Source organism: Gallus gallus, chromosome 1, assembly GCF_016699485.2.
Source record: "Gallus gallus isolate bGalGal1 chromosome 1, bGalGal1.mat.broiler.GRCg7b, whole genome shotgun sequence".
Lineage (NCBI taxonomy): Eukaryota > Metazoa > Chordata > Aves > Galliformes > Phasianidae > Gallus > Gallus gallus.
Genome location: NC_052532.1, coordinates 194,215,883 through 194,237,292, shown reverse-complemented (window position 1 = coordinate 194,237,292; position 21,410 = coordinate 194,215,883). Strand labels below are relative to the sequence as shown.

The window sequence follows — 21,410 nt, the reverse complement described above, 5'->3', positions numbered from 1 at the left end:
CCCCCCCCCCCCCCCCCATAATTGCCCCCCCCCACCTCAGCACTGCACTACAGCAGCACAGTGTCCCTGAGCAGCACCACCAACACGCCATGTTTGAAGCCCCCCATTATTACCCCCACCCCCATTATTGCCCCTCCATTACTGCCCCCACCCCATTACTGCCCCCAGCCCCCATTATTGCCCCCCTCTCCCATCAATGCCCCCCATTAATGCCCCCACCCCCATTATTGCCCCTCCATTATTGCCCCCACCCCCATTAATGCCCCCCACCCCCATTATTGCCCCCCCATTACTGCCCCCACCCCCATCAATGCCCCCCATTAATGCCCCCACCCCCATCAATGCCCCCCATTACTGCCCCCACCCCATTACTGCCCCCCACCCCCATTATTGCCCCCCATTATTGCCCCCCATTACCCCCCCACCCCCATCAATGCCCCCCATTAATGCCCCCCACCCCCATTATTGTCCCCTCCATCACTGCCCCCACCAATTACTGCCTCCCCCCCCCATTATTGCCCCCGCATTAATACCCCTCCCATTACTGCCCCCAACCCCATTATTGCCCCCTCCATTACTGCCCCCAGCCCCCATTATTGCCCCCCACCCCCATTAATACCCCCCTATTACCTCCCCATTACCCCCCCTCTCCCATCAATGCCCCCCATTACTGCCCCCACCCCCATCAATGCCCCCCATTAATGCCCCCACCCCCATTAATGCCCCCATCAATGCCCCCACCCCCATTACTACACCCCCACCCCCATCAATGCCCCCCATTAATGCCCCAACCCCCATTATTGCCCCCCCCATTACTGCCCCCCCTCCCCCCATAACTGCCCCCCCCCCCCATAATTGCCCCCCCCCACCTCAGCACTGCACTACAGCAGCACGGTGTCCCTGAGCAGCACCACAAACACGCCATGTTTGAAGCCCCCCATTATTACCCCCACCCCCATTATTGCCCCCCCCATTACCCCCCCACTCCCATCAATGCCCATTAATGCCCCCACCCCCATTATTGCCCCCCCATTACTGCCCCCCCATTATTGCCCCTCCATTACTGCCCCCACCCCCATTAATGCCCCCCTATTACCCCCCCATTACCCCCCTCTCCCATCAATGCCCCCCATTAATGCCCCCACCCCCATTATTGCCCCCCATTACTGCCCCCACCCCCACCAATGCCCCCCTATTACCCCCCCATTACTGCCCCCACCCCCATTATTGCCCCCCCATTAATGCCCCCACCCCCATTATTCCCCCCCATTAATACCCCCCCATTATTCCTCCCTCCATTACTGCCCCCACCCCCATCAATGCCCCCCATTAATGCCCCCCACCCCCATTATTGCCCCCCCTTACTGCCCCCACTCCCCTCCATGCCCCCCATTAATGCCCCCAGCCCCATTATTCCTCCCCCATTAATACCCCCCCCATTATTGCCCCCATTACTGCCCCCACCCCCATTATTGCCCCCATTAATGCCCCAACCCCCATTATTGCCCCCTCCATTACTGCCCCCCACCCCCATTATTGCCACCCATTACTGCCCCCACCCCCATCAATGCCTCCCATTAATGCCCCCACCCCCATTACTGCCCCCCACCCCCATTATTGCCCCCCCCATTACCCCCCCACTCCCATCAATGCCCATTAATGCCCCCACCCCCATTATTGCCCCCCCCATTACTGCCCCCCCATTATTGCCCCTCCATTACTGCCCCCACCCCCATTATTGCCTCCCTATTACCCCCCCATTACCCCCCCTCTCCCATCAGTGCCCCCCATTATTACCCCCACCCCCATTATTGCCCCATTACTGCCCCCACCCCCATCAATGCCCCCCATTAATGCCCCCACCCCCATTATTACCCCCTCCCATTACTGCCTCCATCATTATTGCCCCCCCCATTAATACCCCCCCATTATTGCCCCCCATTAATGCCCCAACCCCCATTATTGCCCCCTCCATTACTGCCCCCACCCCCATTATTGCCCCCCATTACTGCCCCCACCCCCACCAATGCCCCCCTATTACCCCCTCATTACTGCCCCTCCCCACATTATTGCCCCCCCCATTACTGCCCCCACCCCCATCAATGCCCCATTAATGCCCCCACCCCCATTATTGCCCCCCCATTACTGCCCCCACCCCCATCAATGCCCCCCATTAATGCCCCCACCCCCATTATTGTCCCCTCCATCACTGCCCCCACCCCCATTACTGCCTCCCCAACCCCATTATTGTCCCCCCACACCCCCATTACTGCCTCCCCACTCCCCATTATTGCCCCCCTCCCCCCATAATTGCCCCCCCCCCCCCCCCATAATTGCCCCCCCCCACCTCAGCGCTGCGGTAGAGCAGCATGGTGTCCCTGAGCAGCACCACCAACACGCCATGTTTGAAGCCCCCCATTATTACCCCCACCCCCATTATTGCCCCTCCATTACTGCCCCCACCCCCATCAATGCCCCCCATTACTGCCCCCACCCCATTACTGCCCCCAGCCCCCATTATTGCCCCCCACCCCCATCAATGCCCCCCTATTACCCCCCCATTACCCCCCCTCTCCCATCAGTGCCCCCCATTATTACCCCCACCCCCATTATTGCCCCCTCCATTACTGCCCCCACCCCCATCAATGCCTCCCATTAATGCCCCCACCCCCATTATTACCCCCTCCCATTACTGCCTCCATCATTATTGCCCCCCCCATTAATACCCCCCCCATTATTGCCCCCCATTACTGCCCCCACCCCCATCAATGCCCCCCCATTAATGCCCCCACCCCCATTATTGCCCCCTCCATTACTGCCCCCACCCCCATTATTGCCCCCCATTACTGCCCCCACCCCCATTACTGCCCCCACCCCCATCAATATCCCCCTATAACCCCCCCATTACCCCCCCACCCCCATCAATGCCCCCCATTAATGCCCCCCACCCCCATTATTGTCCCCTCCATCACTGCCCCCACCCCCATTACTGCCTCCCCAGCCCCATTATTGTCCCCCCACACCCCCATTACTGCCTCCCCACTCCCCATTATTGCCCCCCCCACCCCCCATAACTGCCCCCCCCCCCATAATTGCCCCCCCCCATCTCAGCGCTGCGGTAGAGCAGCACGGTGTCCCTGAGCAGCACCACCAACACCCCATGTTTGAAGCCCCCCATTACTGTCCCCAACCCCATTACTGCTCCTCCATTACTGCCCCCACCCCCATCAATGCCCCCCATTACTGCCCCCACCCCATTACTGCCCCCAGCCCCCATTATTGCCCCCCACCCCCATCAATACCCCCTTATAACCCCCCATTACCCCCCCACCCCCATCAATGCCCCCCATTAATGCCCCCACCCCCATTATTCCCCCCCATTAATGCCCCCACCCCCATTATTGCCCCCCATTACTGCCCCCACCCCCACCAATGCCCCCCTATTACCCCCCCATTACTGCCCCTCCCCACATTATTGCCCCCCCCATTACTGCCCCCACCCCCATCAATGCCCCATTAATGCCCCCACCCCCATTATTGCCCCCCCATTACTGCCCCCACCCCCATCAATGCCCCCCATTAATGCCCCCACCCCCATTATTGTCCCCTCCATCACTGCCCCCACCCCCATTACTGCCTCCCCAACCCCATTATTGCCCCCCCACACACCCATTACTGCCTCCCCACTCCCCATTATTGCCCCCCTCCCCCCATAATTGCCCCCCCCCCCCCCCCATAATTGCCCCCCCCCACCTCAGCGCTGCGGTAGAGCAGCATGGTGTCCCTGAGCAGCACCACCAACACGCCATGTTTGAAGCCCCCCATTATTACCCCCACCCCCATTATTGCCCCCCATTACTGCCCCCACCCCCATCAATGCCCCCCATTACTGCCCCCACCCCATTACTGCCCCCAGCCCCCATTATTGCCCCCCACCCCCATCAATGCCCCCCTATTACCCCCCCATTACCCCCCCTCTCCCATCAATGCCCCCCATTAATGCCCCCACCCCCATCAATGCCCCCCATTAATGCCCCCACCCCCATTATTGCCCCCCCATTACTGCCCCCACCCCCATCAATGCCCCCCATTAATGCCCCCCACCCCCATTATTGTCCCCTCCATCACTGCCCCCACCCCCATTACTGCCTCCCCAGCCCCATTATTGTCCCCCCACACCCCCATTACTGCCTCCCCACTCCCCATTATTGCCCCCTTCCCCCCATTATTGCCCCCCCCCCCCCATAATTGCCCCCCCCCACCTCAGCACTGCACTACAGCAGCATGGTGTCCCTGAGCAGCACCACAAACACCCCATGTTTGAAGCCCCCCATTATTACCCCCACCCCCATTATTGCCCCTCCATTACTGCCCCCACCCCCATCAATGCCCCCCATTACTGCCCCCACCCCATTACTGCCCCCAGCCCCCATTATTGCCCCCACCCCCATCAATGCCCCCCATTAATGCCCCCACCCCCATCAATGCCCCCCATTAATGCCCCCACCCCCATTACTGCCCCCACCCCCATTAATGCCCCCCATTAATGCCCCCACCCCCATTATTGCCCCCTCCATTACTGCCCCCACCCCCATTATTGCCCCTCCATTACTGCCCCCACCCCCATTACTGCCCCCACCCCCATCAATATCCCCCTATAACCCCCCCATTACCCTCCCACCCCCATCAATGCCCCCCATTACTGCCCCCACCCCCACCAATGCCCCCCTATTACCCCCCCATTACTGCCCCTCCCCACATTATTGCCCCCTCCATTACTGCCCCCACCCCCATCAATGCCCCCCATTAATGCCCCCACCCCCATTATTGCCCCCCCATTACTGCCCCCACCCCCATTATTGCCCCCATTAATGCCCCAACCCCCATTATTGCCCCCTCCATTACTGCCCCCACCCCTATCAATGCCTCCCATTAATGCCCCCACCCCCATTACTGCCCCCCACCCCCATTATTGCCCCCCCCATTACCCCCCCACTCCCATCAATGCCTATTAATGCCCCAACCCCCATTATTGCCCCCCCCATAATTGCCCCCCCCCCCCCATAATTGCCCCCCCCCACCTCAGCGCTGCGGTAGAGCAGCACGGTGTCCCTGAGCAGCACCACAAACACCCCATGTTTGAAGCCCCCCATTATTACCCCCACCCCCATTATTGCCCCCCCCATTACTGCCCCCCCACCCCCATTATTGCCCCTCCATTACTGCCCCCACCCCATTACTGCCCCCAGCCCCCATTATTGCCCCCCACCCCCATCAATGCCCCCCTATTACCCCCCCATTACCCCCCCTCTCCCATCAATGCCCCCCATTAATGCCCCCACCCCCATCAATGCCCCCCATTAATGCCCCCACCCCCATTATTGCCCCCCCATTACTGCCCCCACCCCCATCAATGCCCCCCATTAATGCCCCCACCCCCATTATTGCCCCTCCATTACTGCCCCCACCCCCATTAATGCCCCCCACCCCCATTATTGCCCCCCCATTACTGCCCCCACCCCCATCAATGCCCCCCATTAATGCCCCCCACCCCCATTATTGTCCCCTCCATCACTGCCCCCACCCCCATTACTGCCTCCCCAACCCCATTATTGTCCCCCCCCACCCCCATTACTGCCCCCAACCCCCATTATTGCCCCCCCATAACTGCCCCCCCCCCCATAATTGCCCCCCCCCACCTCAGCGCTGCGGTAGAGCAGCATGGTGTCCCTGAGCAGCACCACGAACACGCCATGTTTGAAGCCCCCCATTATTACCCCCACCCCCATTATTGCCCCCCCCATTACTGCCCCCACCCCCATTATTGCCCCCCATTATTGCCCCCCATTACCCCCTCACTCCCATCAATGCCCCCCATTAATGCCCCCCACCCCCATTATTGTCCCCTCCATCACTGCCCCCACCCCCATTACTGCTCCCCCCACTCCCTATAATTGCCCCCCCCCCCCCCCATAATTGCCCCCCCCCCACCTCAGCGCTGCGGTAGAGCAGCATGGTGTCCCTGAGCAGCACCACAAACACGCCATGTTTGAAGCCGCGCAGCTCCAGGTGCCCGCAGATCCCCTCGGGGCCTTCTATGGGGCCGTCTATGGGGTCGGAGCCAATGGGGTCATCGGCGGCGGCAATGGGGTCGGCCGGGGGGGGGGTCGCCGTGGGGCCACGTGGGGGGCGGGGGGCGCTCCTGTTGCTCGGCCACGGCGCGCTGCAGCACCCGCAGCCATTGGGAGCGCTCGGCTGTGGGGTTATATGGGGATATATGGGGTCATATGGGGTCGTTATGGGGTCATATGGGGTCATATGGGGACATATGGGGACATAAGGGGTCCTTAGGGTGTCATATGGGGACATAAGGGGTCGTTATGGGGTCATATGGGGTCATATGGGGTCATATGGGGACATAAGGGGTCCTTAGGGTGTCATATGGGGACATAAGGGGTCGTTATGGGGTCATATGGGGTCATATGGGGACATAAGGGGTCGTTATGGGGTCATATGGGGTCATTAGGGTGTCATAGGGGGTCATAGGGGGTCGTTATGGGGTCAGGTGGGGACATAAGGGGTCCATAGGGTGTCATATGGGGACATAAGGGATCGTTATGGGGTCATATGGGGTCGTTAGGGTGTCATAGGGGGTCATAGGGGGACGTTATGGGGTCATATGGGGTCATATGGGGTTGTTATGGGGTCATATGGGGACATAAGGGGTCGTTAGGGCATCATATGGGGACATAAGGGGTTGTTATGGGGTAATATGGGGTTGTTAGGGTGTAATAGGGGGTCATATGGGGTCGTTAGGGGGTCATATGGGGTCATATGGGGACATATGGAGTGGTTATGGGGACATACGGGGTCATATGGGGTCGTTATGGGGTCATGTGGAGATATATGGGGTCATATGGAGTGGATATGGGGATATATGGGGTCAGTATGGGGACGTATGGGGTGGTTATGGGGTCATATGGGGTGGTTATGGGGTCATATGGGGTCGTTAGGGGGTCATATGGGGTCATATGGGGACATAAGGGGTCGTTAGGGGGTCATATGGGGTCGTTAGGGTGTCATATGGGGACATAAGGGGTCATTATGGGGTAATATGGGGTCATATGGGGGCATATGGGGTCGTTAGGGGGTCATATGGGGTCGTTATGGGGTCAAATGGGGACATAAGGGGTCGTTAGGGTGTCATATGGGGTCGTTATGGGGTCTTATGGGGTCACATGGGGTCGTTAGGGGGTCATATGGATCACATGGGGTCGTTATGGGGTCATATGGGGTCGTTAGGGTGTTATATGGGGTCCTTAGGGGGTCATTATGGGGTCATATGGGGTCATATGGGGACATAAAGGGTCATTAGGGGGTCATATGGGGTCGTTAGGGGTCATATGGGGTCGTTACGGGGTCATATGGGGACATAAGGGGTCGTTAGGGTGTCATATGGGGTCACATGGGGTCGTTAGGGGGTCATATGGGGTCATATGGGGTCGTTAGGGGGTCATATGGGGTCATATGGAGTGGTTATGGGGACATACGGGGTCATATGGGGTCGTTATGGGGTCATGTGGGGATATATGGGGTCATATGGAGGGGATATGGGGATATATGGGGTCAGTATGGGGACATATGGGGTCGTTATGGGGTCATATGGGGTGAGTATGGGGTCATATGGGGTCGTTAGGGGGTCATATGGGGTCATATGGGGACATAAGGGGTCGTTAGGGGGTCATATGGGGTCGTTAGGGTGTCATATGGGGACATAAGGGATTGTTATGGGGTCATATGGGGTCATTAGGGGGTCATATGGGGTCATATGGGGTTGTTAGGGTGTCATAGGGGGTCATATGGGGTCATTATGGGGTAATACGGGCTCATATGGGGTTGTTAGGATGTCATAGGGGGTCAGATGGGGTCGTTAGGGGGTCATATGGGGTCGTTATGGGGTCATATGGGGACATGGAGTTGTTAGGGGGTCATATGGGGTCGTTATGGAGTCATATGGAGTCGGTAGGGGGTCGTATGGGGTCGTTATGGAGTCGTATGGGGTCGTTAGGGGGTCATATGGGGTCATATGGGTGTAATATAGGGTCATATGGGGTCATATGGAGTGGTTATGGGGTCACATGGGGATATCTGGGGTCATATGGGGTCGGTATGGGGTAATGTGGGGTCATATGGGGTCATTAGGGGGTCATATGGGGTCGGTATGGGGTCATATGGGGATATATGGGGTCATATGGGGTCGGTATGGGGTCATATGGGGTCATATGGGGTCATTACGGGGTCATATGGGGATATACGGGGTCATATGGGATTGTTATGGGGTCATATGGGGTTGGTATGGGGTCATATGGGTTATGGGGTTGTGGGGTTGTGGGGTTATGGAGTTGTGGGGTTGTGGGGTTATGGGGTTGTGGGGCTTTGGGGTCACAGGATAGGGGCTATAGGGTCACAGGGTATGGGTTATGGGGTTATGGGGTTGTGGGGTTATGGGGTCCCAATGTATGGGGTTATGGGGTTGTGGGGCTATGGGGTCACAGGGTATGGGTTATGGGGTCCCAATATATGGGCTATGGGGTTGTGGGGTCACAGGGTATGGGTTATGGGGTTATGGGGTATGGGTTATGGGGTTGTGGGGTTGTGAGGTTGTGCGGTTGTGGGGTTCTGGGGTCACAGGGTATGGGTTATGGGGTTATGGGGTTGTGGGTTTATGGGGTTGTGGGGTTGTGGGGTTATGGGGTCCCAATGTATGGGCTATGGGGTTGTGGGGATATGGTGTCACCGGGTATGGGTTATAGGGTCCCAGTATATGGGCTATGGGACTGTGGGGTCACAGGGTGTGGGTTATGGGGTTATGAGGTTATGGGGTTGTGGGGTTATGGGGTTGTGGGGTTATGGGGTTGTGGGGTCACAGGGTATGGGTTATGGGGTTATGGGGTATGGGTTATGGGGTTGTGGGGTTGTGGGGTTATGGGGTTGTGGGGTTGTGGGGTTATGGGGTTGTGGGGTTATGGGGTCACACAATAGGGTTATGGGGTCACAGAGTTTGAGTTATGGGGTTATGGGGTTATGGGGTCACAGCGTATGGGTTATGGGGTTGTGGGGTTATGGGGTCACAGGGTATGGGTTATGGGGTTGTGGGGTTATGGGGTCACAGGATATGGGTTATGGGGTTATGGGGTTATGGGGTCACAGGGTATGGGTTATGGGGTTGTGGGGTTATGGGGTTATGGGGTCACAGGATAGGGGCTATGGGGTCACAGGGTATGGGTTATGGGGTTCTGGGGTTGTGGGGTTATGGGGTCACACAATAGGGTTATGGGGTCACAGAGTTTGAGTTATGGGGTTATGGGGTTGTGGGGTTATGGGGTCACAGGGTATGGGTTATGGGGTTGTGGGGTTGTGGGGTTATGGGGATGTGGGGTTATGGGGTTATGGGGTTGTGGGGTTATGGGGTTGTGCAGTTATGGGGTTATGGGGTCACACAATAGGGTTATGGGGTCACAGAGTTTGAGTTATGGGGTTGTGGGGTTATGGGGTTGTGGGGTTGTGGGGTTGTGGGGTTATGGGGTTGTGGGGTTGTGGGGTTATGGGGTTGTGGGGTCACAGGGTATGGGTTATGGGGTTATGGGGTTGTGGGGTTATGGGGTCCCAATGTATGGGCAATGGGCTATGGGGTCGTGGGGTCACAGGGTGTGGGTTATGGGGTTGTGGGGTTATGGGGTTATGGGGTCACAGGATAGGGGCTATGGGGTCACAGGGTATGGGTTATGGGGTTGTGGGGTTATGGGTTATGGGGTTATGGGGTCACAGGGTATGGGTTATGGGGCTGTGGGGTTATGGGTTATGGGGTTGTGGGGTTGTGGGGTTATGGGGTCACACAATAGGGTTATGGGGTCACAGAGTTTGAGTTATGGGGTTATGGGGTTATGGGGTTATGGGGTCACAGGGTATGGGCTATGGGGTTGTGGGGTTATGGGGTCACAGGGTATGGGTTATGGGGTTATGGGGTTATGGGGTTATGGGGTCACAGGATATGGGTTATGGGGTTATGGGGTTATGGGGTCACAGGGTATGGGTTATGGGGTTATGGGGTTATGGGGTCACAGGGTATGGGTTATGGGGTTATGGGGTTATGGGGTCACAGGGTATGGGTTATGGGGTTATGGGGCTATGGGGTCACAGGGTATGGGTTATGGGGTTGTGGGGTTATGGGGTCACAGGGTATGGGTTATGGGGTTGTGGGGTTATGGGGTCACAGGGTATGGGTTATGGGGTTATGGGGTTGTGGGGTCACACAATAGGGTTATGGGGTCACAGAGTTTGGGTTATGGGGTTGTGGGGTTATGGGGTTATGGGGTCACAGGGTATGTTTTATGGGGTTGTGGGCCTATGGGGTCACAGGGTATGGGTTATGGGGTTGTGGGGTTATGGGGTTGTGGGATTATGGGGTTATGGGGTTGTGGGGTTATGGGGTTATGGGGTCACAGGATAGGGCCTATGGGGTCACAGGGTATGGGTTATGGGGTTGTGGGGTTATGGGTTATGGGGTTGTGGGGTTGTGGGGTTATGGGGTCACACAATAGGGTTATGGGGTCACAGAGTTTGAGTTATGGGGTTGTGGGGTTATGGGGTTATGGGGTCACAGGGTATGGGCTATGGGGTTGTGGGGCTATGGGGTCACAGGGTATGGGTTATGGGGTTGTGGGGTTATGGGGTCACAGGGTATGGGCTATGGGGTTGTGGGGCTATGGGGTCACAGGGTATGGGCTATGGGGTTGTGGGGTTATGGGGTTATGGGGTCACAGGGTATGGGTTATGGGGTTGTGGGGTTATGGGGTCACAGGATATGGGTTATGGGGTCACAGGGTATGGGTTATGGGGTTGTGGGGCTATGGGGTCATAGCGTATGGGTTATGGGGTTGTGGGGTTATGGGGTCACAGGGTATGGGTTATGGGGTTATGGGGTTGTGGGGTCACACAATAGGGTTATGGGGTCACAGAGTTTGGGTTATGGGGTTGTGGGGTTATGGGATTATGGGGTCACAGGGTATGTTTTATGGGGTTGTGGGCCTATGGGGTCACAGGGTATGGGTTATGGGGTTGTGGGGTTATGGGGTTGTGGGATTATGGGGTTATGGGGTTGTGGGGTTATGGGGTTTTGAGGTCACAGGGTATGGGTTATGGGCTTGTGGGGTTATGGGGTCACAGGATAGGGCCTATGGGGTCACAGGGTATGGGTTATGGGGTTATGGGGTCACAGAGTTTGGGTTATGGGGTTGTGGGGTTATGGGGTTATGGGGTTGTGGGGTTATGGGGTTATGGGGTTGTGGGGTTATGGGGTCACAGGGTATGGGTTATGGGGTTATGGGTTTTGGGGTCCCCCCACCGTCGCTGTCGGCGCGGAAGACGAAGGCGCGGTGCTGCGTCAGCACCTCCACCTTCTGGTTATGGGGTTATGGGGTTGTGGGGTCACAGGGTATGGGTTATGGGGTTATGGGGTATGGGTTGTGGGGTTGTGGGGTTATGGGGTCCCAATGTATGGGGTTGTGGGGTTGTGAGGTTATGGGGTTGTGGGGTTATGGGGTCACAGGGTATGGGTTATGGGGTTGTGGGGTTGTGAGGTTGTGGGGTTGTGGGGTTATGGGGTCACAGGGTATGTTTTATGGGGTTGTGGGGCTATGGGGTCACAGGGTATGGGTTATGGGGTTATGGGGTTATGGGTTGTGGGGTCACAGGGTATGGGCTATGGGGTTATGGGGTTATGGGATTTGGGGTCCCCCCACCGTCGCTGTCGGCGCGGAAGACGAAGGCGCGGTGCTGCGTCAGCACCTCCACCTTCTGCTCCCCGATGGGCGCCACGCGGCTGATGGAGGAGATGGGGATGAAGCGCTTCGAGAACACATCCTGGGGGGGGGGGGGGGGGGGGGGGGAGAGGGTCACGTGGGGTGGGGGGGGGATTGGGGGTACCCCCGTGGGGTCCCCCCCCCCTTTATGGACCCCCCCCCCCCCCCCAAAGGCCCCCTATCTGTCACCTTGTCGCTGTCGAAGTAGCGCAGGTATTGGGGGTCCAACGTCACCCAGCGGCGCTGGTAGCGGTAGTGCCTGGGGGGGGGGGGAGGGGCACACATTGGCACCCATTGGGATCCATTGGCACCCATTGGTACCCACTGACACCCATTGGCACCCATTGGTACCCACTGACACCCATTGGCACCCATTGGCATCCATTGGCACCCATTGGTACCCATTGGCATCCATTGGCACCCATTGACAGCCACTGACACCCATTGGGATCCATTGGCACCCATTGGGACCCATTGACACCCACTGGAATCCATTGGCACCCATGCGCACCCATTGGTAACCATTGACACCCATTGGCACCCATTGGCACCCATTGGTACCCATTGAAATCCATTGGTACCCATTGGCACTCATTGGCACCCATTGGCGCCCATTGGCACCCATTGACAGCCATTGGCACCCATTGGAACCCATTGCTATTCATTGGCACCCATTGGCACCCATTGGTATCCATTGATACCCATTGGCACCCATTGGCACACATTGGTACCCATTGGTACCCATTGGAATCCATTGGTACCCATTGGCACTCATTGACACCCATTGGCACACAGTGACGCCCATTGGTGCCCATTGGTATCCACTGACAGCCATTGGGATCCATTGACACCCATTGGGATCCATTGGTACCCATTGACAGCCATTGGTACCCATTGGCACCCATTGGCACCCATTGACAGCCATTGGGATCCATTGGTACCCATTGGCACCCATTGGCACCCATAGGCACCCATTGGTACCCATTGGCATCCATTGACAGCCATTGGTACCCATTGGCACCCATTGGTATTCACTGGCACACAGTGACACCCATTGGCACCCATTGGCACCCATTGGTACCCATTGGAACCCATTGGCACCCATTGGCACACAGTGACACCCATTGGTATCCATTGGCACCCATTGACACCCACTGGAATCCATTGGCACCCATTGGCACCCATTGACACCCATTGGCACCCATTGGTATCCATTGGCACCCATTGGCACACTGTGACACCCATTGGTACCCATTGGCACCCATTGACAGCCATTGGCACCCATTGGAACCCATTGCTATTCATTGGCACCCATTGGCACCCATTGGTATCCATTGGTACCCATTGGCACCCATTGGTATCCATTGGTACCCATTGGCACACAGTGACACCCATTGGTACCCATTGGTACCATTGGTACCCATTGGTACCCATTGGCACCATTGGCACCCATTGGTACCCATTGGCACCCATTGGTACCCGCTGGAATCCATTGGCACCCATTGACAGCCATTGGCACCCATTGGTACCCATTGGCACCCATTGGTATCCATTGACACCCATTGGCACCCATTGGCACACAGTGACACCCAATGGTACCCATTGACAGCCATTGGTACCCATTGGCACCCATTGGTATCCATTGACACCCATTGGCACCCATTGGCACACAGTGACACCCATTGGCACCCATTGGTACCCATTGGGATCCATTGGTACCCATTGACACCCATTGGCATCCATTGGCACACAGTGACACCCATTGGTATCCATTGGCACCCATTGGCACCCACTGAGACCCATTGGCACCCATTGGTACCCACTGGCACCCATTGACACACAGTGACACCCATTGGCACCCATTGGTACCCATTGGGATCCATTGGCACCCATTGGCACCCATTGGTACCCATTGGCACTCATTGGCACCCATTGGTATCAATTGGTATCCATTGGCACCCATTGGTAACCATTGGCATCCATTGGCACCCATTGACAGCCACTGACACGCATTGGGATCCATTGGCACCCATTGGGATCCATTGACACCCATTGGTATTCATTGGCACCCATTTGTACCCATTGACAGCCACTGACACCCATTGGAATCCATTGACACCCATTGACACCCAGTGGCGCACAGTGACACCCATTGGCACCCATTGGTACCCATTGACACCCATTGGCACCCATTGGTATCCATTGACACCCATTGGTATCCATTAACACCCATTGGCACCCATTGGTATCCATTGGCACCCATTGGCACACAGTGACACCCATTGGTACCCATTGGCACCCATTGGTATCCATTAACACCCATTGGCACCCATTGGTATCCATTGGCAACCATTGGCACACAGTGACACCCATTGGTACCCATTGGCACCCATTGACAGCCATTGGGATCCATTGGCACCCATTAACAGCCATTGACACCCACTGACACCCATTGGCGCCCATTGGGATCCATTGGCACCCATTGACAGCCATTGGCACCCATTGGCACCCATTGGTATCCATTGGCACCCATTGGTATTCACTGGCACACAGTGACACCCATTGGCACCCATTGACACCCATTGGTACCCATTGGAATCCATTGGCACCCATTGGTACCCATTGGTACCCATTGGAACCCATTGGAATCCATTGACACACAGTGACACCCATTGGTATCCATTGGCACCCATTGGGACCCATTGACACCCACTGGAATCCATTGGCACCCATTGGCACCCATTGACACCCATTGGCACCCATTGGAATCCATTGGCACCCATTGACACCCACTGACACCCATTGGTAATCATTGACACCCATTGGTACCCATTGGCACCCATTGGTACCCATTGGCACCCATTGACAGCCATTGACACCCATTGGCACCCATTGACAGCCATTGACAGCCATTGGCACCCATTGGAATCCATTGGCACACAGTGACACCCATTGGCACCCATTGGAATCCATTGGTACCCATTGGCACCCATTGGCACCCACTGGCACCCATTGGGATTCATTGGCACCCATTGGTATCCATTGGCACCCATTGGCACCCACTGAGACCCATTGGTACCCATTGGTATCCATTGGCACCCATTGGCACACAGTGACACCCATTGGCACCCATTGGCACCCATTGGCACACAGTGACACCCATTGGTACCCACTGAAATCCATTGGCATCCATTGGTACCCATTGACACCCATTGCTATCCATTAACACCCATTGGTACCCATTGGTACCCATTGGTACCCACTGGCACCCATTGACACACAGTGACACCCATTGGCACCCATTGGTACCCATTGGGATCCATTGGCACCCATAGACACCCATTGGCACCCATTGGGACCCATTGGCACCCATTGGTATCAATTGGTATCCATTGGCACCCATTGGTACCCATTGGCATCCATTGGTACCCATTGGGACCCATTGGCACCCATTGACAGCCACTGACACGCATTGGGATCCATTGGCACCCATTGGCACCCATTGGTAACCATTGACACCCATTGGCACCCATTGGTACCCATTGGAATCCATTGGTACCCATTGGCACTCATTGGCACCCATTGGCACACAGTGACACCCATTGGCGCCCATTGGTATCCATTGACAGCCATTGGGATCCATTGACACCCATTGGGATCCATTGGTACCCATTGACAGCCATTGGTACCCATTGGCACCCATTGGCACCCATTGACAGCCATTTTCATCCATTGGAACCCATTGGAATCCAGTGGCACCCACTGACACCCATTGGTACCCATTGGCACCCATTGACAGCCATTGGGATCCATTGGCATCCATTGGTATCCATTGGCACCCATTGGTGCCCATTGGTACCCATTGACACCCATTGGTATCCATTGGCACCCATTAACAGCTATTGGCACACAGTGACACCCATCAGCACCCATTGGTATCCATTGGCACCCATTGGCACCCATTGGAATCCATTGGCACCCATTGGCACCCATTGGCACCCATTGGGATCCATTGGTACCCATTGGAATCCATTGGCACCCATTGGCACCCATTGGTATCCATTGGCACCCATTGGCACACAGTGACACCCATTGGTATCCATTGACACCCATTGGTATCCATTAACACCCATTGGCACCCATTGGTATCCATTGGCACCCATTGACACCCATTGGCACACAGTGACACCCATTGGTATCCATTGACACCCATTGGTATCCATTAACACCCATTGGCACCCATTGGTATCCATTGGCACCCATTGACACCCATTGGCACACAGTGACACCCATTGGTACCCACTGGAATCCATTGGCATCCATTGGTATCCATTGACACCCATTGGAATCCATTGGCACCCATTGGCACCCATTGACAGCCACTGACACCCATTGGGATCCATTGACACCCATTGGTATCCATTGATACCCACTGACACCCATTGGTATCCATTAACACCCATTGGCACCCATTGGTATCCATTGGTATCCACTGACAGCCATTGGTATCCATTGGTACCCATTAACAGCTATTGGCACACAGTGACACCCATTGGCACACATTGGGACCCATTGACAGCCATTGGCACCCATTGGGATCCATTGGGACCCATTGGAATCCATTGGCACACAGTTACGCCCATTGGCACCCATTGACACCCATTGACAGCCATTGACACCCATTGGTATTCAGTGGCACCCACTGGAATCCATTGGCACCCATTGGTATCCACTGGTTTCCATTGGCACCCATTGGTACCCACTGACACCCATTGGTATCCACTGACACCCATTGACATCCATTGACACCCACTGGAACCCATTGACACCCATTGGTATCCATTGGTATCCATTGACACCCATTGGCACCCATTGGTATCCATTGACACCCATTGACACCCATTGGGAGCCATTGGCACCCATTGGCACACAGTGACACCCATCAGCAGCCATTGGTACCCACTGACACCCATTGGGATCCATTGGTACCTATTGGCACCCATTGATCCCCATAGATTCCCATCAGCACCCGTTGGCTCCCACTGACCCCCATTGGCACCCATTGATGCCATTGGCCCCCATTGACCCCCACTGACTCCTATTGACCCCTATATGTCCCCATCGGCATCCATTGGCCCCCATTGATCCCATTCACCCCCATTTTCTCCCAATGACCCCATTGACCTCACAGACCCCATTGGCATTCATTGCCTCCCACTGCCATTCACTGACCCCATAAACCCCCACTGACCCCATAAACCCCCATCGACCCCATTGCCCCCCACTGACCCCCATTGGCACCCATTGATGCCATTGCCCCCCATTAACCCCCATAGGTCCCCATTGGCACCCATTGGCCGCCATTAACCCCCATTGGCCCCCATTGATCCCATTCACCCCCATTGACTCCCATTGACCCCATTGGCATTCATTGCCTCCCACTGCCATTCACTGACCCCATAAACCCCCACTGACCCCATAAACCCCCATCGACCCCATAGGTTCCCATTGGCCCCCATTGGCCCCCACTGACCACCATAGGTCCCCATTGGCACCCATTGACACCATTGGACCCCATTGGCCCCCATTGACCCCCATTGACTCCCATTGACCCCATTGGCATTCATTGCCTCCCACTGCCATTCACTGACCCCATAAACCCCCACTGACCCCATAAACCCCCACTGACCCCATTGCTCCACACTGACCGCATTGACCCCCACTGACCCCATAGGTTCCCATGGGCCCCCATGGGCCCCCATTGCCCCCCATTGGCACCCATTGATGCCATTGGCCACCATTGACCCCCACTGACTCCCATTAACCCCCATTGGCCCCCATTGTTCCCATTCACCCCCATTGACCCCCACTGACTCCCATGAACCCCCATTGGCCCCCATTGACATCCATTGGCCCCCATTGATCCCATTCACCCCCATTGACTCCCATTGACCCCCATTGGCGCCCATTGATCCCATTCACCCCCATTGACTCCCATGGAACCCGTTGGCATTCATTGCCTTCCACTGCCATTCACTGATCCCATTGCCCCCCACTGACCCCATAGACCCCCATCGACCCCATTGCCCCCCACTGACCCCATTGACCCCCTCTGACCCCATAGGTTCCCATTGGCCCCCATTGGCCCCCACTGACCCCCATTGGCACCCATTGATGCCATTGGCCACCATTGACCCCCACTGACTCCCATTAACCCCCATTGGCCCCCATTGTTCCCATTCACCCCCATTGACCCCCACTGACTCCCATGAACCCCCATTGGCCCCCATTGACATCCATTGGCCCCCATTGATCCCATTCACCCCCATTGACTCCCATTGACCCCATAGGCATTCATTGCCTCCCACTGCCATTCACTGACCCCATAAACCCCCACCGACCCCATAAACCCCCACCGACCCCATTGCCCCCCACCAACCCCATTGCCCCCCACTGACCCCATTGACCCCCATTGACCCCCATTGACCCCCATTGACCACCATAGGTCCCCATTGGCACCCATTGACACCATTGGACCCCATTGGCCCCCATTGACCCCCACTGACCCCCATTGACTCCCATTGACCCCGTTGGCATTCATTGCCTCCCACTGCCATTCACTGACCCCATAAACCCCCACTGACCCCATAAACCCCCACTGACCCCATTGCTCCACACTGACCGCATTGACCCCCACTGACCCCATAGGTTCCCATGGGCCCCCATGGGCCCCCATTGCCCCCCATTGGCACCCATTGATGCCATTGGCCACCATTGACCCCCACTGACTCCCATTAACCCCCATTGGCCCCCATTGACATCCATTGGCCCCCATTGGTCCCATTCACCCCCATTGACTCCCATGGACCCCCATTGGCGCCCATTGATCCCATTCACCCCCATTGACTCCCATTGACCCCATGGACCCCATAGGCATTCATTGCCTCCCACTGCCATTCACTGACCCCATAAACCCCCACCGACCCCATAAACCCCCACTGACCCCATTGCCCCCCACTGACCCCATTGCCCCACACCGACCCCATTGCCCCCCACTCACCCCTGGGGCGCCATCTTGTCCAGCCAGCCGGCCCAGATGGGGGTGCACAGCAGCTCTGTGGGGTCGGCGCTGGGATCTGTGGGGCTGCGGGGACACACATAGGGTCAGGGGGGCACGCAGGGGGCCGCGGCCCCATAGCCCACTGTGACCCCATAGCACAAAATGGCCCCATAACGCAATATGGTCCCATAGCACAAAATGGCCCCATAGGACAATACGGCCCCATAGCACAATATGGCCCCATAACACAATATGGCCCCATTGCCCACTGTGACCCCATAGTACAACATGGCCCCATAACGCAATATGGCCCCATAACGCAATATGGTCCCATAGCACAAAATGGCCCCATAGCACAATATGGCCCCATAGGACAATACGGCCCCATAGCACAATATGGCCCCATAACACAATATGGCCCCATTGCCCACTGTGACCCCATAGTACAACATGGCCCCATAACGCAATATGGCCCCATAGCACAATATGGCCCCATAGCACAATATGGCCCCATAGCACAATATGGCCCCATAGCGTTATATGGCCCCATAGCCCACTGTGGCCCCATAGTGTTCTATGGCCCCATAGCACAACATGGCCCCATAGTGTAATATGGCCACAATATGGCCCCATAGCACAACATGGCCCCATTGCCCACTGTGACCCCATAGCTCAACATGACCCCATAACGCAATATGGTCCCATAGCACAACATGGCCCCATAGCCCAGTAGGGCCCCATAGGGTTATATGGCCCCATAGGGTTATATGGCCCCATAGTGTTCTATGGCCCCATAGGGTTATATGGCCCCATAGGGTTATATGGCCCCATAGGGTTATATGGCCCCATAGCACGATATGGCCCCACAGTGCTATATGGCCCCATAGCGTTATATGGCCCCATAGTGTTATATGGCCCCATAGTGTTATATGGCCCCATAGCGTTATATGGCCTCATAGTGTTATATGGCCCCATAGTGTTATATGGCCCCATAGCACAACATGGCCCCATAGTGTTATATGGCCCCATAGCGTTATATGGCCCCATAGTGTCATATGGCCCCATAGCACAATATGGCCCCATAGCACAACATGGCCCCATAGCCCACTGTGGCCCCATAGCCGAGTATGGCCCCATAGTGTTATATGGCCGCATAGTGTTATATGGCCCCATAGCCCAGTATGGCCCCATAGGGTTATATGGCCCCATAGCATGATATGGCCCCATAGGGTTATATGGCCCCATAGGGTTATATGGCCCCATAGCACGATATGGCCCCATAGTGTTATATGGCCCCATAGCGTTATATGGCCCCATAGTGTTATATGGCCCCATAGTGTTTTATGGCCCCATAGCCCAGTATGGCCCCATAGGGTTATATGGCCCCATAGTGTTTTATGGTTCCATAGTGTTATATGGCCCCATAGCACAATATGACTCCATAGTGTTATACGGCCCCATAGGGTTATATGGCCCCTTAGTGTTATATGGCCCCATAGAATTATATGGCTCCATAGCGTTATATGGCCCCATAGCACAACATGGCCCCATAGCACAATATGGCCCCATAGCACAACATGGCCCCATAGCCCACTGTGGCCCCATAGCACTAAATGGTCCCATAGCACAATATGGCCCCATAGTGTTCTATGGCCCCATAGCACAACATGGCCCCATAGTGCTATATGGCCCCATAGTGTTATATGGCCCCATAGCACAATATGGCCCCATAGTGTTATATGGCCCCATAGTGCTATATGGCCCCATAACACAATATGGCCCCATAGCACAACATGGCCCCATAGCGCAATATGGCCCCATAGCGCTATATGGCCCCATAGAGGTATATGGCCCCATAGCACAATATGGCCCCATAGCGCAATATGGCCCCATAGTGTTCTATGGCCCCATAGTGTTATATGGCCCCATAGCGCAATATGGCCCCATAGTGTTATATGGCCCCATAACACAATATGGCCCCATAACACAATATGGCCCCATAGCACAACATGGCCCCATAGCACAATATGGCCCCATAGTGTTATATGGCCCCATAGCACAATAGGGCCCCATAGCGCAATATGGCCCCATAGTGTTCTATGGCCCCATAGAGGTATATGGCCCCATAGCACAACATGGCCCCATAGTGTAATATGGCCACAATATGGCCCCATAGCACAACATGGCCCCATAGCCCACTGTGACCCCATAGCACAAAATGGCCCCATAGCACAATATGGCCCCATAGCACAACATGGCCCCATAACACAATATGGCCCCATAGCACAATATGACCCCATAGCCCACTGTGGCCCCATAGCGTTATATGGCTGCATAGTGTTATATGGCCCCATAGCACAATATGGCCCCATAACACAATATGGCCCCATTACACAATATGGCCCCATAGCCCACTGTGACCCCATAGCTCAACATGACCCCATAACGCAATATGGTCCCATAGCACAACATGGCCCCATAGCCCAGAA

The 21,410-nt window shown here is 56.2% G+C and overlaps 1 protein-coding gene across 1 annotated transcript in view; it reads right to left on the bottom strand.

The window, feature by feature from the left end:
- LOC107050420 (arf-GAP with Rho-GAP domain, ANK repeat and PH domain-containing protein 1-like) overlaps positions 1-21,410 on the bottom strand; it is a 102,310-nt gene that overhangs the window by 65,978 nt on the left and 14,922 nt on the right. Inside the window, exons 5-8 of the mRNA XM_046904194.1 lie at positions 18,922-19,005; positions 12,051-12,120; positions 11,802-11,922; positions 6,134-6,255 (exon numbers count right to left, since the gene is read on the bottom strand). Of these exons, the coding sequence (XP_046760150.1) occupies positions 6,134-6,255; positions 11,802-11,922; positions 12,051-12,120; positions 18,922-19,005 (397 nt within the window). The remainder of the gene's footprint in view (positions 1-6,133; positions 6,256-11,801; positions 11,923-12,050; positions 12,121-18,921; positions 19,006-21,410) is intronic.